This window comes from Aquarana catesbeiana, linkage group LG08 (assembly GCF_042186555.1).
Source record: "Aquarana catesbeiana isolate 2022-GZ linkage group LG08, ASM4218655v1, whole genome shotgun sequence".
Classification (NCBI taxonomy): domain Eukaryota; kingdom Metazoa; phylum Chordata; class Amphibia; order Anura; family Ranidae; genus Aquarana; species Aquarana catesbeiana.
The window spans coordinates 253,129,231-253,154,195 of NC_133331.1; the positions used below are offsets into that span (position 1 = coordinate 253,129,231).

The window sequence follows — 24,965 nt, forward strand, 5'->3', positions numbered from 1 at the left end:
TTTTTTATGGTGGCGTTTATGTTTATGTCTAGGATGAAGGATTTGGATGTATTCACCTTGTAATAGGAGATCGAACTAAACCATTGGAGCATATTTTGTACTTCAGCCAGGGAAACAGTCGGATTGGATAGGATAAGAATGATGTCATCCGCAAATAAGCTGATCTTATGGTGTGTGGTTCCAATTTGTAAGCCAGAGATGTTGGGATGAGAACGGATACTTTCTGCTAGGGGCTCCATGAGCATATTGAATATGAGGGTAGATAGAGGGCAGCCTTGGCGGGTGCCATTGGTTATGGGAAATGGGCAGGAAAGCATGCCCTCTGTGTAAACTTGAGCTTCTGGGTTGGAGTATAGTGCCATAATGGCTCCAAGAATCTGACCCTGGAACCCAAACTTTTGGAGGACCTTTTCAAGGTAGGTCCAATGTACCCTATCGAACGCCTTCTCTGCATCCAAGGAGAGGAGCAGAGAAGGCGTTCCGGTGGATTCAGCGTGGTGGATTAGGTTTATCATCCTTCTGGTGGCATCAGAGGATTGTCTGCCTTTTGTGAACCCTGTCTGGTCATGGTGTATAATAGTGGGCATAATTTTGATCAATCTTGTTGCTATGGTTTTAGCGTAAATTTTAAGGTCGAGATTAAGCAAAGATATTGGCCGGAAATTTTGAGGTACATTTGACTGTTTCCCTGGTTTCGGTAATGTTATCACTAAAGCATTCAAGTATTCTTTAGAGAAAGCAGAAGAGGAGGCAGCGTGGTTATATAGTTCTGTTAGGTATGGGGTCAAATGGGATGAAAATTGCTTATAATATTCCCCAGTTAGGCCGTCAGGGCCTGGGGCTTTGCCGCTAGGTAGCGAGGCAATTGTCGTTTTTATTTCTTTTTCTGTGAAGGGGGCATTTAAGGCCGTCAGTTGGTCTGTTGTCAGTGTGGGTAGTTTGACTTTCCTGAGAAATTGGTCAATATCGTCTGGGGTAGGTTGGTGTGTGAGAGGGTCTTGTTTTAGATTATATAAGTCTCCATAATAGACACTGAAGGCATTGGCTATGTCTTGGGGGTTACTCAGTGGGGCTTTGGTGTGAGGGTGGAAAAGTTGAGAAATTTTGGCTTTGGTGCGCCTGCCTTTCAATCTTTGTGCTAGTTTCTTCCCCGCTTTGTTAGAGGTAGAGTACGATGTCGCCTTAAATTTTTTCTGAAGGAATTCGTAAGAGTGAAGGAGTAGTGTTCTAAGTTCCTGTCTGAGGGACAAGAGGTGATTTGTCTGGTGGTCTCGGGGGTCAGATTTGTGTTTCAATTCTAGGGCTGCTATTTGAGTTGTTAAGTCGTCTATACGTTGCGTCCTCTTTTTCTTGTGGTGAGAGCTTAATTTAATTAACATTCCTCTCATGTACGCTTTGTGCATACTCCACACCACGGCAGGGTGGGGCACCAAGCCTTTGTTTAGTGAGAAAAAAATCGGTTATTTGTTCTGCAATAGTTGGCGCATATTGGTTGTGTTGAATGCTATGGTTGTTTACTCGCCAAATAAATGTATTTTGTTGTAAGTTAGAGTCTTGGATCGTGATAGAGATTGGGGCATGGTCCGACCATGTCGTGGTGTGGATTGTGGAGGTAGATATTTTTTGTAGAATAAACTTGTCGGTTAGGAACAGGTCTATTCTTGAATATGAGCGGTGCCTGGAGGAAAAAAAAGTGTAGTCCCGTTCGGAGCCATGATGACAGCGCCAAACATCGTAGAGGTCTTGGGAGGAGATCAATTTTTTCCAGAGGTGAGTCTCTTCGGGTTGCTCTCGATGTAGAGTCGATGGATAATTCAGAGACGAGATTGAAGTCTCCACAGAGTATTAGGTGTCCTTTTTGAATGTGTTTGGCTTTACGTAGGACTCTGTGAAGGAATTTCGTTTGGCAAGAATTTGGGGCATAGACGTTGATTATGGTGTAGGTCACTTTGTTGACTTTGCATGCAAGTATGATGAAACGACCTTCGGGATCTGTTTCGATATCTAGAAGTTGGAAGTCCAGTGAGTCTCTGATTGCAATCATGACCCCTCTGGTTTTAGTTGAATGGGTGGCGTGGAATAGATGAGGAAAATGGTTGTTCTTGCATAGGGATGTATCATTGGTAAGCAGGTGTGTTTCCTGGACGCAAAGGATGTCACTGTGAAGATCTGTAACGGACCTCCACAGTGAGTGTCTCTTGGCAGGATGATTGAGGCCGTTGGCATTTAATGATAGTATAGTGAATGGCATTTTGCGGTTGTGGGGATGGTGGGTGTTGAGTGCAACACTTACGGTTCGCTGCTGGAGGGTGAGTCTGGTGGTAGATGGGGGTCAGCTACGTTGATCTGGAAGTGGAAGTCCGATTGCAGATGTGTTGAGGTACCAGTAGTGGGTTGATGTTGCTTCTGGCTGTTGGTGGGTCTTGGAGTTAGAGCGCAGTGGTGTGCTGGTGACAATCCAAGGGTCTGAAATAGAAGAGGACTGGAGTGCTGCGGATAGAGCAATATGTCAGTAACCAATAGAGAAATGCATTAACAGATCACTGGTATAAAATGCGGAAACTAGTGGAAAATGAACTTGGAGTTTGATTCGCTGTTGATTGATATGATATTGTTATTGCTGTATATTTCAACTAAAGCGAAGATTAGAGGGGGTGTTTGACACCGTTGAATCCTCTACGTGGGGGTAAACAGAGTCAGTATCACCGGAGGTAGAGAACTAGGGTAACAGGTTGTCAGGGCTCAGGGGAACTATGGAAGGAGTTGTCGGCCATTGTAGCGGAGAAGCGAGCATCCTCAGGTGAGGTGGTGAGTTTGTTGTCTACGAGGTGGTATAACACCGTTGGTTTGTGGGGCAGAGACTGCCATGTCAGGGATTATGCTCCAGGAGTGGAGGCGCTTAAGGCCTTTGTCCAGGTCTCCTATTGCGTGTGTCTGACCATTGTGGACAACAAGGATGGTAGCTGGGTGGCGCCATTTGTATGGTACCTTATGGTTCTGCAGACCTTTGGTTATCGGGTTTAGTTGACGTCGCAGTTGGAGGGTGTACTTGGACAGGTCAGGGAAAAGTTGTATCCTAGTATAGGGGGCAGGTAGTGGTGATTTAGCTCTAAGGCCCATAAGGAGTTTTTCTTTGGTTTGATAAAAGTGAACCCTCATCAGTACATCTCTAGGGACTGAGGCTGCCAGGTGGGACGGTTTGGCGATTCTGTGTATTCTGTCAATGATGGCATCTCGTAGGGAGGCTTCAGGTATCACTAGGTGTATCAATTCTTTCGCGTAGCGCGGTAGGTCCACGGGGAGTATGGACTCTGGGACTCCCCTCAGTTTAATGTTGTTCCTGCGTGACCTGTCTTCTAAATCCGCCATTTTGGCGCGCATCCATGCCTGTTCCTCCTTAACAGTTTAATAAGAATCAATCACTTCATTTACTGTGGAAGTGCAGGCCTGTATTCCCCTCTCAGCATTAGTCATTCTGTCATCTAGCTTGTGAATGTCAGTGGTGACTCTGTGAAACATGGATGAAAGATCATTCATGAGGGAGGACTGCAGGGATAGAAGCATGTCCTTCAGGGTTGTTTCCATGACTGGCTGCCCTGATGTGGGGAAGGAGGCCATGGAGGAGTGCAGGGCCTGGTCTATGGAGAAGGGGATGGGAGCCTGGGCCTCAATTTGCTGGCGCTGTGTGTGCAGCGGCGGTGTATCTAGCTTCATCCTAGCTTTTGCTGGGCTGCTGGGGAGAGGGTCACACTCTGGGGCTTGGTGCTTGTCAGGATTAGTACCTGTAGAGTGCTGTGTGTCCTGGATGTCATCCGGGAGGTCTGTGTACGGTTCGGGCGGCGCGGCCTGGTCGGCGCCATCTTGGGAATCCCAGCCCGCCGGCTTGTAAGCGAATTCCGTCAGTTTTTGGGGCTTGTGCTCCGTAAATCTTTTCCTGGATGGCTGCATCTTTGTCTCCTGAATGTCTGGAGCGAGGATGGGTGTGGATGGAGTCGTGGTGTGGGCCGATTGCGCTGGATTGTGTCCCCTGGCTGCTGAGCTATGCAATTAAGCGTCCATCTTCTTCTCCGGCTGGCCACGCCCCCCGCCTCCAACATTGTTTATTCTTGCTAGAGGCTGACATTTTGCTGAAGCCAAACGCCCCTGAGCAGCAGTAAATCTTTAGACTGTCAGCAGATCGGCCTCTACAAATTCAGCACAGAGCCTAAAAATAGAGAGCAACTGAGCATGTGCAAAGCAGGGGGAAACAGTGTATTACTGGATTTTAAACAGTATAGATCAGTGATCTCCAAACTGCGGCCCTTTGCTTGCTTTTATGCGGCCCTTGGGGCACTATTTCATCCACTGATACCACAAATGGGGTATAAATCCCCCCACTGACACCAATGAAGAAGGCACGATTCCTCCCAATGACACCAAATGACATCAATGATGGGGCACAATTCCTCCCACTTACACCAATAATGGGGTGCAATCACTCTGAATGAAACAAACATGGGGCATTATTTTTTTTCCCACTGACATCAGGACCTTTTCTACTACCGCTGTCATCCTGATCCTTGCTTCACATCTATGCATTTTATTGTGGGTTGTATAAAGAAAAAAATAATAATAAGCTTGCTGCATTTTTTGGATGTAGTTTCCAGCACATGGTTCTTCCACATGGATTAATGGTACTGCAGTAAAGAGCATCACAAATGCACTATAAACACAAGAAAAAGGCTGCGATTTGAGTGAGGCCTGAGGCACATTTACAGCGATTGCAAACCTTCATTTATTTATTTTTTAAAATAATAAACATGTCTGCTCTGTGCAATAGTTTTGCACAGAACAGCCCTGATTCTCCTTTTCTGGGGTCCCACACCAACGCTTCTGCTTTTCGGGAAGTGCCCCATTCCTATGTGGGCACCCGTGTGGGCTCGATCCTCAGCCGCTCTGCCTGTGTCTATAGACACAGAGATCGCGGCTGGGCACCGTCCTTGCCTACTCACCACAGGATTTGATCGACAATGGCTCCCACTGCTATCAACCTGCCCTATGAGGGGGGGAAAGAGCAGACAGAGTTGCTGCCCTCGGGCACAGCGCTGGATCGAGATCGGCCTCAGGTAAGTATAAGGGGGGGGGGGGTTGGGAATGCAATAGGGTAAAAAAACTTAAGCCCTTAGAACCACTGCAAATTAAGCAATGACAGCCACCATACTGCTATCCTCCTATTTAAAAGGGAAAGTATCATATTTTCCATGTTTTAGATACATGTGTAAAAAGATCATCTTGATGTAAGTAATCACATCAATCTTTTTGCAAATATTTCAAACATTTGGCTCCTCTGCATAGATTGCAATCCGTGGGGGGGCAGCCATATTTTCTTCATTCAGCCTATACTTCATGCCTTGCAATGCTATACATATGATATGCTTTACTTTTCGTACAACGGCAGTCTATTCGTTAGCTAAAAGTTTATTCTGTTTGGCCAATATCTTCTCTCCCCAGTTGGTCAGCAAGGGGGGGGGGGGTGAGGCAGAGTTAAAATAAAGTGTTTGTAAACCTTAAAATAAAAAAAAAAAAATCATGGATCTGTCTCTTTAATGTATTGCTATTTGTTTAATGCTAACATTATATGAATTCTGCTAGCAGTTCTTCTTGATTACCTGGTTTATCCTGCCGGTTCCTGTCATCTTGTTAACAAACTAGCATGGAAGCCGATCCATGGTGGTCAGTTTACGTCCTTTGTCATGCATTTAGATATAAGCTGTATGCTTGCACAGCGTGCTTGTATCTTCTGTGGTCTGGTTAAAGCCACGCCCCCCCCGACCATCCCTCCTCCAATGATTGCCAGCGACATCCCTGGACTTTGCTGGGTAAAGGCGGAAGTGGCACAATTCTGCCGGGGCTGATTGCGTTTCATTGCCTTGGAAACGCTGATACCCGGTGGCATTACATCATTTCTTGCAATGAAATCTGGCCCGGCTCTGTAACCTCCACACCTGTGAATTGCAGATCTGTGAAGAGCGGTCACGTGATCTGCATATCAATGGCATAAAAAAGAGCTACGGGCAAGTTTTTTTTTTTTTTTTCTAAATGCAAGCCAATGTTTTTATAATGTATGATAGCATCTCTTCAAAAATGATTTTCTGGGTAATTAACTTTAATTAAACACTAATCTCTTTCCTCCTGTAAGCACATGTGCATGTAGTGTGACCTGATTAGCACCTTCTCCCTTTCCCAGTCTGAGTGTTGCTGTACACAGGATGTCAACAAGCTGATAAGTCAGGCCGAGAATATTTTTGAAGGAATAGACAACCGCATTAATGGTCAAGGGGAGGAGGGGCTGGTGAATCATTGAAAGCATTCTTCAGGACTGTCAAGGTGTGAATACTTTTGAAAGGCCCGTATTACCATCCAAAAATGAACGGTTCTAGGCACAGTATCCCCCGAAGAAGCCCCGTCTCAAGAAACATACCTTCCTGGTAATATGGCTGGGAGGCCATAATGCACTGCTGCCACAATCCCAGGCTGCCATTACAATGATAGAGCGCATCTGTGTATGTCTTCTCGTCTGCCCTCTCCAGCTCGCCAAGGAATTTATTGGCAGCCGTCTCGCTGACATTGGCCAGGACTGGAGAGGTGAAGTAGTGGTACCAGGAGACCGTGCCCACTGCAGCTGACAGGTAGATGACAGACAGGAGGGACAAGACACTCCCAATCACCAGCGCGGTGGCAAATCGGTTATCCATGGTGTTTGGTTAATCGGTTTCTCTTTTCTCAGCATACGGAGGGAGCATCTGGCAAAGGAAAAGCAGACAAGAGGTTAGGAATTGCAATATTTCAACTACGTAATGGCACAAACAGATGAACAGGACAAAGAAACATTAATATTAAAGTGTAAGTAAACCCTAAATCGATCTTTCAGTATGTCTGGCGTCATGTCTTTCTGTATACAGTTTTCCAAGGCAAATAATTTTTCTAACCTACCGATCCTGCCAATGACAACTCCTATGTACTTTTGCAGGATGCCAACTGCTTCATAATGAAGCCTTATCAGCCTCCCGTGCAAGTTTATTCAGTTCTCATTGAGCAGCTTCTCCGATCGATATCATAGGCAGCTCAACAGTCAACAGAACGATCTTGTTCAGCAAGCTGACTATGATGATAACTGCGAAGCAGCTGTAATAGGGCGTACACACGGTCGGACATTGATCGGACATTCCGACAACAAAATCCATGGATTTTTTCCGACGGATGTTGGCTCAAACTTGTCTTGCATACACACGGTCACACAAAGTTGTCGGAAAATCCGATCGTTCTGAACGCGGTGACGTAAAACACGTACGTCGGGACTATAAACGGGGCAGTGGCCAATAGCTTTCATCTCTTTATTTATTCTGAGCATGCGTGGCACTTTGTCCGTCGGATTTGTGTACACACGATCGGAATTTCCGACAACGGATTTTGTTGTCGGAAAATTTTATCTCCTGCTCTCCAACTTTGTGTGTCGGAAAATCCGATGGAAAATGTTCGATGGAGCCCACACACGGTCGGAATTTCTGACAACACGCTCCGATCGGACAGTTTCCATCGGAAAATCCGACCGTGTGTACGGGGCATTAGTCTGCAACAGAAAGTGCCGTTACTGGCAGGAAATGTTACAACAGATTAAAACAGATTTGCTTCAGAAAACTGTATACAGTGAGACATCACACCAGACATACTAAAAAATACATTTTGAGTTTACTTACACTTTATAAAAAGTTCTAGCGTTGGAGGGGTTACGTTTTTATTGCCAAGGACATTCCTCTCATCTCTTGTGTTGGTAACCATTGGCACTGGAACAGGAATGGAAGGAAATGTTTTCTTTTCGGGCGGGTATCCGATACCAAAGCATGCCCACAGGGACAAACCTTACAGCAGGGATATGCAATTAGCGGACCTCCAGCTGTTACTGAACTACAAGTCCCATGAGGCATAGCAGGACTCTGACAGCCACAAGCATGACACCCAGAGGCATGATGGGACTTGTAGTTTTGCAACAGCTGGAGGTCCGCTAATTGCATATCCCTGCCTTACAGGTTCCCGACAACACAGAAGGGAGATTCTCTGTTTAGGAACGATCCCACCATCACAGCAGATCACGACATTCCACTTGGTCCAATGCTTCTGTTTATGTAGAGGGATGGGGCCAGCGGTGCTGGCAGAGGCTGCTGACATTGGCTATTTCATGAGTGCTTTCATGTACTACCTCTATATAGTGACTAGATGTGTCTGCGGGAGGCCTCCAACTTTACAAAACCCAAACTGAATGACTATGCAAGGCAAAAGAACAGGTTCCCTATAAGAGGCCGTAAGCAGTTTATACTTACCTTCCACTTGTTCCTCTGTCCTGATTTGGGTTGTCACCTCATCCCTTTAAACCCGAACACATATGACGTACACGGGTTCTGAGGCTAATTTAATGCAGATAATGCACCAAGTGAGTTTAAAGCGGAGTTCCACACAAAAATGGAACTTCTGCTTTTCAGGTCCCCCCCCCCCCTCCGGTGTCACATTTGGAACCTTTCAGGGGGGGAGGGGGGAGCATATCCCTGTCTAATACAGGTATTTTGCTCCCAGTTCCGGGCATAGATACAGTGAGTTTAATTACCACCTTAATCAGCCACAGAACCTGTGTAATATATATGACTTCGGGTTTAAAGCAATGAGGTGGCAACTCTACTCGGAATCAATGTTCACCTAACACGAAATTAGCAGAAGGGGCCCAAAGGGTGGCGCTCAAGAGCTGAAAATCCTCGTAGTACATCACTCGTGTTTGTTGCCTGACAATTGTGTACCGTTAGTATGCAAGACAAGATCCTGGCACACGCCCTTAAGACAGAAATCAGACGCTCGGTTGGCCAACAATCGGATCGTGTGTACGAGGCTTAAAGGGGTTGTAAAGGTGTGTGTTTTTTCACTCACCTTACTGCATCCTATGCATTAGGGTTAAAAAACACCTGTCAGTGACAGGCCCTCAGCCCCCCCCCCCCGGTTTTACTTGCCTGAACCCTCGAACTTGTCCCACAGGCCGTCTTTTTTTGCTAGGGGGTTCTCGGCTATTGATTGGATAGATTGATAGCAGTGCAGCTATTGGCTCCCACTGCTGTCAATCAAATCCAATGACGCGGCCACCGGTGGGCGGGGCTGAGTCATGGACTGAATGCTGGACTCGGGAGTGCGCCCACAAGGTAACCCCCCCGGGAGAGCGCTGATGAGGGGAGGAGCCAAGAGAGCTGCCGAGGGACCCCAGAAGAGGATGATCGGGGCCACTCTGTGCAAAACTATGCACAGTGGAGACAAGTATGACAGGTTTGTTATTAAAAAAAAAAAAAAAAAAAAAAAACCCTGATGCCCCGTACACACGGTCGGATTTTCTGATGGAAAACGTGCGATTGGAGCTTGTTGTCGGAAATTCCGACCGCGTGTAGGGTCCTTCGGACATTTTCCATCAGAATTTCCGTCACACAAAATTTGAGATCTGGATCTCAAATTTTCCGACAACAAAATCCGTTGTCGTAAATTCCGATCGTGTGTACACAATTCCCACGCACGCTTAGAATCAAGCAGAAGAGCCGCACTGGCTATTGAACTTCATTTTTCTCGGCTCGGTCATACGTGTTGTACGTCACTTCGTTTGCGACGGTCGGAATTTCCAAAAAGATTTGTGTGACCGTGTGTATGCAAGACAAGTTTGAGCCAACATCTGTCGGAAAAAAATCCATGGATTTTGTTGTCGGAAAATCCTATCGTGTGTACGGGGCATTAGTGTCACTTTAACCACTTCCCTACCGCTGTATAGTCATATGACGCCCGCAGGAACCCTTCGACCCTCCGGGCGGGCGTCATATGACGTCCTGGGATTCCCTGCATTGTAGAGAGTGCACGCCCGCCGCATCACTTGGGACCTGATGCACGTGCCTGGCAGCCACGATGTCCGCCGGCACCCGCGATTGCCCGTTAACTGAGCAGGACCGTGGATCTGTGTGTTTAAACACACAGATCCACATCCTGTCAGGTGAGAGACCGATCCGTGTGTTCCCATTACAGAGGAACACCGATCAGTCTCCTCCCCTTGTGAATCCCCTCCCCCTATAGTTAGAATCACTCCCTAGGACACACAGTTAACCCTTTGATCACCCCCTAGTGTTAACCTCTTCCCTGACAGTCACATTTATACAGTAATCAATGCATTTTATAGCACTGATCGCTGTATAAATATCACTGGTCCCAATATAGTGTCAAAAGTGTCCGCCGCAATATTGCAGTCACGATAAAAAAAAAATCGCAGATCACCGCCATTACTAGTAAAAAAAATAACTAAATAATAAAAATGCCATAAATCTATCCCCTATTTTGTAGACGCTATAACTTCTGCGCAATCCAATCAATATCTGCTTATTGCAAATTTTTTTTTTACCAAAAATATGTAGAATACGTATCGGCCTAAACTGAGGGAAAAAAATTGTCTTTTTTTTTTTTTTTAAATTGGGATATTTATTATAGCAAAAAGTAATAAATATTGTGTTTTTCTTTTTCAAAATTGTTGCTCTTTTTTTGTTTATAGCGCAAAAAATAAAAACCGCAGGAGGTGATCAAATACCACTAAAAGAAAGCTCTATTTGCGGGGGGGGGGGGGGGGGTGATAAAAAATTAATTTGGGTACAACGTCGCATGACCGCGCAATTCTCATTCAAAGTGTGACAGCGCTGAAAGCTGAAAATTGGCCTGGGCAGGAAGGGGGTGAAAATGCCCGGTATGGAAGCGGTTAAGAAAGCTCATAGGTTTACTTTCCAGAGGCAGCCTGTATTTATTATGTCAGACGCGCGGGGGGGGGCTGGGTGGGTAGAGTTGCCACCTCATCCCTTTAAACCCGAACACATATTAATTACACAGGTTCTGAGGCTAATTTAATGCAGATAAGGCATCAAGTGAGTTTAATTACCACCTTAATCAGCCACAGAACCTGTGTAATTATTATGTGTTCGGGTTTAAAGCAATGAGGTGGCAACTCTACTCGGAATCAATGTTCACCAAACACGAAATTAGCAGGAGGGGCCCAAGGGGTGGCGCTCAAGAGCTGAAATTCCCCGTAGTACGTCACTATGTTCGTGTTTGTTGCCCGACAATTGTGTACCGTTAGCATGTAAGACAAGATCCTGGCACACGCCCTTAAGACAAAAATCAGACGCTCGGTTGGCCAACAATCGGATCATGTGTGGGGGGGGGGTTGTCAGTGCCGCCAGGGGGGGGGGCTGGTTGTTTGCCGCCAACCCCCAAACAACCCACCAGCCACCACTGATGGTAGGACACGATGTAGACGTGTTCTCCCGTAAACCGTTGTCACCCTGGGGTCATTCCTCTCTGGAGGGGACACCACGCCTTCCTCTGCCATCAAACGGGTAAGGCTCCAATCACATACATGTGTTCTGGGAACATACGTAGAGACGCGCTCGTTCCTACTACACGCAAAAAAAATCTGCTACAAAACCACGTTGTGGTTGCAGTGTTATAAATGAACGGCGCCCCAAACGCGGCTAGCGGAAGGCGTTTTTTTTTTTTTTTTATAACGCCCCAAAAAAAAGAAGAAAAAGGTGCAAAGCTAACGGCCCAAAACATTGGGAAAGTTTCTTTGGCGTGTTTGTTGTGTGAACGGTCTGCTATGCCGCGTTTGTTCCTCTGCGCAAAAAACGTGCATCAGCGCGACACATGGGGCCTACGGGGGCAGAGATGGGTGTCCTCTCAGATATAAGGTGGAGAAGACATTTCCAACCTCCTCAGAAGACATGCCACCATTCTTCATAGGACCTGAGTGTCCACTCATGGACAAGTCACTGGTGACAGGTTCTCTTCAGCATTCTCCAGCACATGTCCTGGTCCTCTCACTTCTTTCACAAAACAAAGAAGCTATACAAGCCTAACATACACCGTTCCATAATTAGCGAACAATAGCCTCACCCTCTCCATCGACTTCCATCAGCTGTTTCTTCCTGGGTCACGGCGCGCAATGCTCTCTGGGAGATGTAGTCTCTTCGTCTGTATGTGTCTGCTGCGCCCTACTGGTGAGATGTGATATCGCAGCCTGTTTCTCAATTGAGACAGAATCGGTTTAGAGGTGACACTCGTGCAATGAGCGCTGCTGCCACCAGGTGGTCGGAAATGGAATTGCAGCAGTGGTGATTCTCATAGTGAGAGGAGGAGACACTCCTAGATGGGGATAGAACATTCTCAAGCTGGGTTCCATAAACCTAGGGTTCCTCAGAGGTGGCTTGGATAAAAAAAGAGGTAACTCCTGTATGGGACTTTAAAAGACCACCACTTCTCAAGTAAAAAAAAAATATCTTTATTAGAAAATAAATCTAGACAATGGTCTTGGATAAAAAGACGTATAACGTCTACAGTGTGTAGACGTTATACGTCTTTTTATCCAAGATCATTGTCGAGATCTATTTTCTAATAAAGATATATTTTTTTACTTGAGAGGTGGTGGTCTTTTAAAGTCCCATACAGGGGGTACCTCTTTTTGTCCTATTGTACCAGGGATGGGACCACCACACTCCACATCTGACATGGTGGAGGTCTTCCTTTCTTTCTCAGAGGTAGCTTGGGGGTTCCTTGAGCTGTGGTTGATTCACCTCACATTTTGATGGTGTTTTGTCAGGTCCAACTCCACCAGCTTTCCGCCAACGCGCTTTTTATTTGTATTGTAAGAAGTGCATTCTTCCTACTCACCACCAATGTATGGGGCATATTTTAACCACTTGCCACCCAGGCCAATTCTGACATTTCTCTCCTACATGTAAAAATCGTAATTTTTTTGCTAGAAAATTACATAGAACCCCCAAACATTATATATGTTTTTTTTTAGCAAAGACCTTAGAGAATACAATGGCGGTCATTGCAACTTTTAATCTTGCACAGTATTTGAGCAGCAATTTTTCAAACGCATTTTTTTTTTTGGAAAAAAAACAGTTTCGTGCTTTAAAAAAAAAAAAAACAGAACAGTAAATTTAGCCCAAATTTTGTTGCATAATGTGAAAGATGAAGTTACGCCGAGTAAATAGATACCTAACATGTCACACTTCAAAATTGCACACGCTCGTGGAATGGCGCCAAACTTCGGTACTTAAAAATCCCCATAGGCGACGCTTTAAAATGTCTTACTGGTTACATATTTTGAGTTACAGAGGAGGTCTAGGGCTAGAATTATTTCTCTCGCTCTAACGTTCGCTGCGATACCTCACATGTGTGGTTTGAACACCGTTTTCATATGTGGGTGGGACTTACGTATGCGTTCGCTTCTGCATGTGAGCACAGGGGCACTTTAAAAAAAAAATTTTTTTATTGTTAATTTTACTTAAAATTTTTTAGTTTGACACTTTAATTAAAAAAAAAATTGATCACTTTTATCCCTATTACAAGGAATGAAACATCCCATTGTAATAGGAATATGGCATGACAGGTCCTCTTTACAGTGAGATATGGGGTCAATAAGATACCGCATCTCACCTCTAGGCTGGGAAGCCTGAAATAAATAAAAAAATGCAGAGGCCGGGCGTGACGTCATAACAGTGTCTGGCCTCTAACAATCATAGAGACTCCGACGACCATCTGGTCCGCTGGAAATCTCTATGGTAAACATCCGGGGCCGGCAGATCTGTTCTCCGACTCACCGATCGCAGCGATTGATTGTTCTTACGGTGTAGGTAATCACCGGCTGAAAAAGCCAATATCTGAATGATGCATGTAGCTGCACCCATCATTCAGATATTCCCACTCAAAGCCCAGGACATCATATGACAGGCCGGCCAGCCGTCGGTAAGTGGTTAAATTGACCCACGATGAATTGGTTTTAGTAAGGATTCTTTGACACTCACAGTAGAGTGTGGTGCCCTTTGAAGAGCCATCCACATGATCGCTTTTCAAATGCAGCAAGAGGGCATTTTATCGCCTCCCCACTGCCTAAATTAATCCCTATAGTGCTGCAGTACCATGCCACAATCATCTGCATTATACGTAGTTGCAACACAGCCCCATTGAACTTAATGGGCAAGTCTGAAAAAGCAGAGCCTCTTAGTTAGAGGAAATCCCTGCAAAATAATGGAATACACTGGGGTCCCCATTGGAAGATTTCCATTTTATTACTTTTCTGGGGACAACCCAATATTTGGGTTTTTCTTTTATTCTCACTTTCAATGATAATGGTAAACAAGAAAAGACAAATAGAGAGGTTGAATCTCTCTAACGGGGACACAGACAGCAATGAAAACCTCATAGGTGTTCTAATCCCACTCCACTCTATCCAAAACCAAAAAAAAAAAAAAATTTGCCTTTAGTTAGGCTGCTTTCACACTGAAAGCGCCGGCCGTTATTGCTAAAGGGCCACTCGTTTTAGCGGCGCTTTTTCGACCGCTAGCGGGGTGCTTATAAACTCCCGTTTTGCAGCGCTTTCAAAGCACTTTTAAAGCACTTTGAAAGCACTGCCCATTCATTCCAATGGGCAGGGTGTTTTGGGAGCGCTAAATACAGCGCTCTCAACCTGCCTCAAAGATGAACGTACCGCCCAGTGTAAAAAGGCACACTGGAATGAATAGGAGGTGGTTTTCAGAGGCTATTTCTAGTGCTAAAGCACCTAAAAACCGCCCCAGTGTGAAAGGGGGTCTTATATTTTCTGGCTGAATGGGTTAACACTACCTCCCTCTCCCACCAGGGGGAGCTGACAAGCAGAAGCTGCTTAAAGAGGAGTTCCACCCTTATTTTACACTCCTCACCATCCAGCACGTGTACCCTTAAAATGAACTGGCATTTTTTTGGGGGGGGGATCACTTACTTTATTTCAGCTTTTATCTTTTTTCACTTCCTCCTTAGTGGCCGCGGCCCCGCATGTCATTTCCGGCTTTGCAATGTCTCCTGGGAGATGTGTGTCATCAATCCCAGGAGACAATAGGCAAACCTGACCTACAAGCTATTATGCTGCTCGCGCCGTACTGCGCATGTGTGAGATCGGCAGGTGCATGCTGGGTAGCCAAGCATGTACGGAATCCAGGAAGTAATACACTGCAGCTTCAGATGCCCACACAGGAGATGGCCGCAGCGTGCTGGGACTTCCTGAAGTAAGAAAACAACGCTGCGCATATACAAAACGGCCCTTAGTTCACAGCATAGCTTTAGTAGACTACACTGAGCGTCAGTATTACAGGGGTATTTTTATCTAAAAAGTAACATTTTGGCTGGAACACTGCTTTAAAGTGGTTGTAAACCGTTATACCACTTGTGCCTACCTGCACGGTTTTGGAGATACTTACCATATACACTTGCACCGACGTCATCAGCGCATGTGCACTGAAGAAATGGCTCGCTCGTGCTGTTTCTTCAGCAGCGAGCTCCCGCTGTATGGGGTTGAGTCCCCTTGTGATTGAGCCCTATATCTGCAGGCTCTGCACCTTTCTTTGTAGTACCACACAACGTTTGTGCCTTGCTGTTCCTCCTATCTTCACTACTAGTCTACCAGACTCACTCTGTTTTAGTACCCCTAGGATATGAGGAGATGCATTTGGTTTAATGCCACTGGCTTTGCCATATGAAGTTGGCCCTAAAATGATGCAGTCCTTGTTAGGCAAGATATCAATCCACCACTACTAATGAAAATCCTGGTGACTGCTAGTGGAACCCTTGTTAAAAAAAAAAAAAAAAAAGCTACAATTACTATTGCCATGAAATGCCCACAATGTTCCTGATAACCAGAAATAAGTATTTAGATCACACAAACAAGAGGTAGATTTTTCTCAAAATAATGAGATTTTTTTTTTACAATTGAAGATGCTAATCTTTTTCTTTCATACCCCACTTGAAGTCTTTGTAGACGAAACGTGTCTGGTTTGATGAGTCCTTTTCGTGCCATTGCACCTTTTTGAATTTCATGCTTTTGAGGTCACAGAGGAGATTTTTTACTTGATGCAATACATCTTGGAATCTATGCCTTTTTATGCTAAATAAACTGTAACCATACGGTTTTTCACTATGTGGAGGCTTTCTGTTGTTTTTTTATGGATGCTGTTAACCATAAACCTACAAAAGGGTTCTGTGGTGGAAGGAGGTCTTTTTTACTATCTGGGACATTGCCACCCTGATCCATATTCTCACATGCCGGGTCGGGTTTGCCTAGGGTGGCTCAGCTGAGGAGGAATTGCACCACTCGCTATAAAGAGCTTTGATATCACATGCCTGATTGATGCTACCTTCTGGTAAGTGTATTTAATCTTTTCCCATGGGTGGTGGATGCACACACGGCGGTGAGTCCTTTAGTCCTACACGCCTGAATTCCTTCCTATCAATATATACTAATGGATTAATGTTTTAATCACCAATGGGACTATACTACCAGTGTTGATTTACAATTTGTACAGTGCACTTTATTTAGAGACACTATCAATCAGATGATGGCGTTATGCCGCGTACACACGGCCGGACTTCCCGACAGACAAAGTCCGATGGGAGCTTTTGGTCGGACATTCCGACCGTGTGTATGCCCCATCGGACGTTTTCTGTCTGCATTTCCGACGGACTCAGATATAGAACATGTTCTAAATCTTTCCGTCGGAAATGCCGATGGGAAGTCCGCTCGTGTGTACGCGGCTTTAGAGTTTTTTGTATATGCTAATCACAATTTATTTTGTTTATCACGGTATGTTGATATGTCAATACTCAACATTTGATTCTTAGCGCTGCACTGTTTTCACTTTAATCTTTTTCTTTGATGGATAAAAAAAATTGAAAATATATTAGGTGCTTGTAATCCATCCGCCTGCACTGTGTTATCTAATAACATTGACAGTGTCTCTTGACATATATGTAATCGCAGTGGTTATAATCTATAAGTTTTATAGTTTGCGGCACACCTAGGAAGATGACACATCCTGTGTGTAATCAGGAAGAATGTGCTACAGCCTAAGGGTCTGATCAGAAAGTAGTGATCCAACATGCAGAGAACTGGGAGGGCCTGTCTGATTGGGCACTAGTTGAATGAATCATTTAGATGGGCCCTTAGGGGTTCCATTCACTTAGACGATTAGCACACCCTGCGGATTCTTCCATTGCGAATGACAGGTGTGTGCGAATAGCTGCACACAAAACAATGAAAGGCCACCGCTAGCCGCCGCTATTCGTGAGCAGCCATTACCTACAGTGATCATGGCTGGACACATTTTGTACGCAGCTATTCGCACACAACTGTCATTTCAGCCGCAGGAATCCGCAAATTCTTGCCACCAGAAATCACAGTGTGTGCTAATCACCCATGTAAATGTAACCTTAAATTACAGATTTAATAATACCTTTTTATGGATCTCACAGATCAAACTTTGACTGTGTGTGACCAGCTTCTGATATGTAATCTGTCACTATTGTACACAATAAAGCCGTACCATACATGGATCGAAATTTGGCCAGTTCTGGAGGACCGGACAAAATTTCAATCCATGTATGGGCTAGCTGGTTGTACACAAGTTGATCTATCGATCGACTTGTGTACAACCAGCCTGTTGTTTTTTTTCTGAACGATGAGTGCCGCAGACTCCCCGCTGGCAGAATACAAACCGCTGTGATTTGGTTTATTTACATTTTTTTCGTTTAATTCACCAGTTGAATGAAAAAAAAAAAAAAGAATTATGTATGGCCAGTCTAATGCCTGGTACACACGATGAGATTTTTTTTTGCATGCTAAACTCATATGGAAACTGAAGAGTTTATTAAAGTTACAAAAATTCTCGTACAACAGAATAAAAATGCTGAAGCGATGTAATGTGTTGTAATGTATTTGTATTGTATTTTGGAATGACAACTGTACTGATTAAACGAAAATTGTATGATCTGGTATCATATGAGAACATTTTTAGTGCTTTTTCACTCGGATAATATCAGATGAACTGTTGTGATTGGCTCTGGAAAGCTGTGTACTAACGATCAGATTATCGTACAATCGCTTCAAATGCGGTATCTTTTTGTATGATTTTTTAATCGTGTGTATGGGCCATAAGTGGTCACCTTAAGGCTGGGTTCACACTACTGTGAATTGGATGCAGGTGTAGCACGGTCCCCTAGAGGACTGCTGAGAATTACCTGCTCATTTGCACAGCCATGACCTGGTGAACCTTCCATCCCATCTGACACTCTGGGTTTAGACATCCTTGTATCACTGTATAGCAATAATCAAACAACTCAATGTATTTAGGTTCTAGGAATACTTTACTTGAACCAATAAAAGGGGAAGTTGTTTCAAAGAGGAGGTAATAAATCTGCTGAGTTTCAGGCACAGCGCCAACTCAGCAAAAGAATTCCCCCGAAATACACAAGACAATATTTCAGCAACAACAATATATACATACAGTATATGTACACTTCCTTTTAGATGTACTGTTACCCTCTAGTGCAGCCCTCAAAAATTCCACTTGCCTGCTCGCATTTTGCGAGTGGATTTTGAGGGCTGGCGAGGGTGGCCTGCCTGGGAGCAAGGGGGGGGGGGGGGCGAGCACTGCCAGCTGGCAGGTTGTATGGGAGTCCTTCTCCAAGCGCTTGTGGGGGGGAAGAGAGAGCCAGCTGGGTGATTTAGAGCATGAGGGACATCATTAGTGGTTTTCATTTCAATAGCCGAGTGTTCCCCGCACTCGCTGTCACACACAGCCCCGCCCCCTGGTTCCGGGGAATTTGATAGACAGATCACCCGTCCAATCCCGGGATGAGTGACGTGTATCAAAGCTCCCTGGCCAGGGGGCGGGGCTGTATGGGACACAGTAATTGGAATCAAAGCTGTTCCAGTGATGTCCCTTACGCTCTTATCCGGCCGGCAATGCTCTTCCTCTCCTCTGCTCCCCTACATGATAGACACAGGTAAGCTGCATGATTTACACGGGTAGGCAGCATGATGGACATAGTTGGCAGCATGATGGACACAGGTAGGTTGCATGATTTACACGGGTAGGCAGCATGATGGCCATAGTTTGCAGCATGATGGACACAGGTAGGTTGCATGATTTACACGGGTAGGCAGTATGATGGACACAGGTAGGCTGCATGGTTTACACAGGTATGCAGCATGATGGACACGGGTAGGCTGCATTGGTGGACACGGGTGAGACTGCATTGGTGGACACGGGTGAGACTGCATTGGTGGACACGGGTGAGGCTGCATTGGTGGACACGGGTGAGGCTGCATTGGTGGACACGGGTGAGGCTGCATTGGTGGACACGGGTGAGGCTGCATTGGTGGACACGGGTGAGGCTGCATTGGTGGACACGGGCGGGCTGCATTGGTGGACACGGGCGGGCTGCATTGGTGGACAAGGGCGGGCTGCATTGGTGGACATGGGCGGGCTGCATTGGTGGACACGGGTGAGGCTGCATTGGTGGACATGGGTGAGGCTGCACTGGTGGACACGGGTGAGGCTGCATTGGTGGACACGGGTGAGGCTGCATTGGTGGACACGGATGAGACTGCATTGATGGACGCAGATGAGGCTGCATTGGTGGACATGGGCGGGCTGTCTTGGTGGACAAGGACGGGCTGCATTGGTGGACAAGGGCGGGCTGCATTGGTGGACATGGATGAGACTGCATTGGTGGACACGGATGAGACTGCATTGGTGGACATGGATGAGACTGCATTGGTGGACACAGATGAGGCTGCATTGGTGAACACGAATGAGGCTGCATTGGTGGACAGGTGTGATAAAATGCAAACATGCTGCATTTTGTCGCAGTGCACTGGACAGGACTGCATGCCACTGTACAGCAGCGCAATACCGGAGGCGATGCGGAGATGTGTGAATCGGCTCCATTAAGAGCCGGTCACAATCTCCTGCTATGTGAATTGGATGTGGGGAAATCTGCATCCAATTCACAGTAGTGTGAACCCAGCCTAAAGCGGAGTTCCAGCCTCAAAAAAAAGTAAAAGTCAGCAGCTACAGGTACAGTCCATCTGAGTACCTGTCCCAGTCCATCCAAGTACCTGTCACAGTTCATCTGAGTACGCGAGTACCTGAGCACCTGTCACAGCCCATCTGAGTACCTGAGTATCTGTCACAGTCCATCTGAATACCTGTCACAGTTCATCTGAGTGCCTTAGTACCTGTCACAGCCCATCTGAGTACCTGTCACGGCCTTTCAGAGTACCTGTCACCAGCCCATCAGACTACCCGAGTACCAGTCACCAGCCCATCAGAGTACCCGAGTACCTATCTGTAGCCCAACAGAGTAACCGAGTACCTGTCATCAGCCCATCAGAGTACCCGAGTACCTGTCACCAGCCATCAGAGTACTCGAGTACCTGTCACCAGCCATCAGAGTACTCGAGTACCTATCTGCAGCTCATCAGAGTACCCGAGTACCTACCTGCAGCCCATGCCTCATATACGTTGGGGTGTTTGCTTTCCAAAATGGGGTCATTTTGTGGGTAATTCCACTGTCCTGGTGCTCAAGGACCTTCAAAAGTGTGATGGGTAGGAATGAAATGAGATGTATAATTTATGCTCCTAGCACGCCTGAAGGTACTACTTCAATGTTGGGCCTCTGTATGTGGACTGGCTGTGTAAAAGTCTCACACATGTGGTATCGCCATACTCAGGATGAGTAGCAGAATGTGTTTTGGGGTGTAATTTTTGCTATATACATGCTATGAGTTAGAAATATCTTATATATTGACAACTTTGTGTAAAAAAAAAAAAAAATAGGTTTTAATTTTCTTTCCACGTTTTCTGAAGACTTGTGTAAAAAAAAATTAACTGTTCAAAAGACTCATAATGCTTCAGAGAATATACATTGGGGTGTTTGTTTTCCAAAATAGGGTCATTTTGTGGGTAATTCCATTGTCCTGGTGCTCCAGGGCCTTTAAAAGTGTAATAGGTCCTTAGGAAATTAGAGTTGTATTTAATACTCCTAGAATGCCTGACGGTGCTCCCTGCATGTTGGTCCTCTGTATGTGGCCAGGCTGTGTAAAAGTCTCACACATATGGTATCGCCATACTCAGGAGGAGCAGCAGAAAGTTTTTTTTTGGTGTGTAATTTTTTGCTATATACCGTATTTATCAGCGTATAACACGCGCCGGCGTATAACACACACCCCAAGTTTAGGATGGAATTTTAAGGAAAAAAACTATTTAAGGAAAAAAAAACTTACATTTAAATGCCCATCAATGCAGCCTTGCACAGCGTCCATTTGCAGCCTTGTCAGTGTCATTTGCAGCCTTGGTGTCATTTGCAGCCTTGCAGCCTTGGTGTCATTTGCAGCCTTGCAGCCTTGTCAGTGCCCATCTGCAGCTTTGTCAGTGTCCATTTGCAGCCTTGCCCAGGCTGCAGTTAAACTGCAATGACTTGTCAGTGTCACTGCAGTTTGAAAATGGCGCCGTCGGCACCGAGATACACAGAGCCGGTGTCTTGCGGCGGCTCTCGGACACTTTCGGCTCCTCTCGTAGTCCCGCCCGGGATGGGCGTAACTGTGAGCGGGGCCGAGCGCCGCCTATATATATATATATATATATATATATATATATATATATATATATATATATATATATATATATATATATATATATATATATAGCCGAGTGTACTCGGCTAGGTTCGGCTAGCCCCGCTCACAGTCACGCCCAGTCCCTGTGTCCATCATAGGGCGGGACTGGGCGTGACTGAGCGGAGCTAGCCGAACCTAGCCGAGTACACTCGGCTATCTATGTATATCGGCGGCCGGCGCTCGCTCCGCTCACAGTCAGCGGGGGATCGCAGAGGATCGACGTATAACATGCACCCGCGATTTTCCCCTGATTTTAAGGGGAAAAAAGTGTGTGTTATACGCCGATAAATACTGTACATGCTTTCTGTTAGAGATATCTTATAAACTGACCATTTTGTGTAAAGAAAAAAAGTTTTACATTTTCTTTCCACGTTTTCCGAAGACTTGTGGAAAAAATGAACCGTTCAAAAGACTCATTATGCCTCATAGAATAGACGTTGGGGTGTTTGCGTTGCAAAATGGGGCCATTTTGTGGGTTAATTCCATTGTCCTGGTGCTCCAGGGCCTTCAAAAATGTAATAGGTCATTAGGAAATTAGAGGTGTAATTTATGCTCCTAGAACCCCTGATGGTGCTCCCTGCATGTTGGACCTCTCTGTGTGGCAAGGCTGTGTAAAAGTTACACACATGTGGTATTCCCTTACTCTGGAGGAGTAGCAGAATGCGTTTTGGGGTGTAATTGGAAGTATGCATATGCTGTGTGTGAGAAATAACTTTTTATTATGACAATTTTATGGGAAAAAAAAAAAATCTTCATTTTCCCAAGAATCGTGGGAAAAAATTACAACTTCAAAAAACTCACCATGCCTCTTACTAAATACCTTTGACTGTCTACTTTTTAAAAAGGGGTCATTCCAGGGGGGGGGGGGGGGGGTATTTGTACTTTTCTGACATTTCAGGGCCTCAAGAAATAAGATAGGCCATCAGTACATCAGGTGTGATCAATTTTCAATGATTTGCACCATAGCTTGTAGACTCTATAACATCCACTAATTTGGCTTATTTTACCAAAGATGTAGCAGTATAAATTTTGGCCCAAACTTATGAACAAAAATTACTTATTTGCAAAATGTTATCATAGAAACTAAAAAAGTGGGTTTTTTTTCAAAGTTTTCGCTCTTTTTTCACTTATGTCGCAAAAAATAAAAAACCCAGCGGTGATTAAATACCACCAAAAGAAAGCTCTATTTTTATAAAAAAAAAAAAAAAAAAAAAAAATTTGTTTGCGTATAGTGTTGCATGACTGAGTAATTGGCATTCAACGTGTGAGAGTGCTGACAGCTGCAGCTGAAAATTGGTCTGGGCAGGAAGGGTGTGTAAGTGCCCTGTTTTGAAGTGGTTAAAAAAAATGTACAAACTTTTCAAAGGTTTACTTTAAATACATTTTTACTGTTATTTTGAAGTCCTGGAAACTATTGGTTTCTGTTCCTGTCTTTGGCCCCACTGGGGGGATTGTTTCTCACTTCCTGTCCCAGGTGGCAGAACTGAAAATTAGGATAAACCTCCCCAATCCAGGCCAAGGAATAAAAAAAAAAAAATCTCCATTCTATTAATGAGATTCTGTCATGGGAAAAGTATGCAAGCTGCCATGGCTGTCTACTCCTATCCTTTGAGAATGTTAGTTCCCTGGCTGCCATTCGGATGCTAAGGCTAAGTTCACCTTTTGGTGCTCGTTACCCCCATATTTAGGATATAACGTGTAGAATGCTCCAGACCTGCCCCCCCGATTCCCCCCCCCCACCCCCTTTGTGACAGCGGGCAGGAGATCCTCTCACCACACTCACTGTCACTGAAAACAGAACGGCTGTACAGGGCTCCGTCCACAGAGCTGCATCATTCATTCATAGAAATCTGTGAATGAGAAAATTACAAGTATCATCCACCCATCGCAGCAGATTGCCTTATATCTCCCAATGGACCTCAAGCATGCTGATCAGCATGCTCATAGTTCATCCACACTGCCTACAGCAGCGCTGTCAACAGAAAGGATGTACCGATGTATGGGCAACAGTGCTGTAGGCAGTGTCTGCAGGCTCCTTTGAAAAAAATAATAAATGCACATATTTTTTTTTTTTTTAAATCATTTTTATTTTGTTTTATAAAATGCACATATTTTTGAAGGAAAAATAAGTGCATTTATAATTTTTTTCAAAAAAGTGAAATCTTTGTATTCTGACAATTTTTTTCTGAAACTCATGGTCAGCTTACTAGTTCTGGGTCTGTGGCACATAAGAATTGAAGCCAGACACAGCCAAGCAACTAGCCTTTAACAAAAGGAGACAGCAATAGGTTATCCAGTATCCTTTTATCATGAAAGGGTAAGTTTTTAAAGCAGACCTTGAAAACAAAAATTTGCCAGCAGGTAGGGTCTTTTGGTAGACGTGCTTCGGGCCTGCTCCTCTTGCAGCCAAGGCAAGGGTAGAGGGCAGGCATGAGCCAAATGCCTAAAAAAAAGCTTGGGTTTAGATGAAGTCAATTACAAGTTGCCTGGGCAGGTTTTATGCAGGGTGGGGAGAGCATAAAACCACCATGGTGTCCACACTTTAAGAAGTTTTGTGTGAGAGTCATGTAGAAAACTAAAGGTGGCATCCATATTTTTAAACTACAAATCTCTATGGCCTGTGCGTGGCAGGAGGAGCCAGGAGGGCTTTACTGTATATTCTTTGCCCGAGGAAAATCCCACTCTTTTGGCACTGTGGACATTTGAGCAGACCGGCAATGGCGTCCCTAGGGGGGGCCCAGAGGGGGCCCTGACCCCCCCCAACATTATGCTGTGCCCCACCATGTGCCCCCCCAATAAAAAAAATAATAAAATTTTTTTTTTTTTTTTTTTTTTTACAAAAAATCAATGTCTAAGAGGGAGAGAGTCCCCAGTCAGCTCCTGCGGGTGATTCCTCCCCCCTCCCTCTGCTTGCTGACACTGCTCACACAACCACGGCCGCCCGATCTGCTCCTTCCCCTGCATCCTCATTGGTAGGGAGAAGAGCGAGTTGCAGGAAGGACTCCACCAGGACTCTCAGTTACTGAAAAAACAGACTGATTTCTCCCATCCTTAGGACAGGAGAACCAGAATGTAAATTCCAACTGATGCCAGACCAGAGCAGTCAATAGCAGGGGCAGAACAGCAAGAGGAGGCTGGAAAACCCCACAGTGGCAGAACACCAGGGCCCGGAGGGAAGACAACCTTTGCTACCCTGATAGTTCTCCCACTGCTTTGGATACTTATATTTTCTTGGTATGCTGGTGACATATATCTCTTGTTTTCTGCCACCCTGGGGGACCCCAATACAGTAGGAAGGGAGCTCACTGCAGAACATGTGAAAGGGCCGTTGTGGGGTCGTAGTAAAGGGCCCCAGTATACATTTATTTATCTATCT

At 45.3% G+C, this 24,965-nt stretch overlaps 1 protein-coding gene across 4 annotated transcripts in view; it reads right to left on the bottom strand.

Moving 5' to 3' along the window:
- Positions 1 to 24,965, bottom strand: part of CLDND1 (claudin domain containing 1) — a 155,795-nt gene that overhangs the window by 124,596 nt on the left and 6,234 nt on the right. The window contains exons 1-2 of one of the 4 annotated variants that reach the window (XM_073597000.1): positions 11,986 to 12,062; positions 6,475 to 6,782 (exon numbers count right to left, since the gene is read on the bottom strand). In XM_073597000.1, the coding sequence (XP_073453101.1) occupies positions 6,475 to 6,734 (260 nt within the window). In that variant the 5' untranslated portion in view covers positions 6,735 to 6,782; positions 11,986 to 12,062. The other 3 variants (XM_073597002.1, XM_073597007.1, XM_073597001.1) reach the window with 3 other exon arrangements.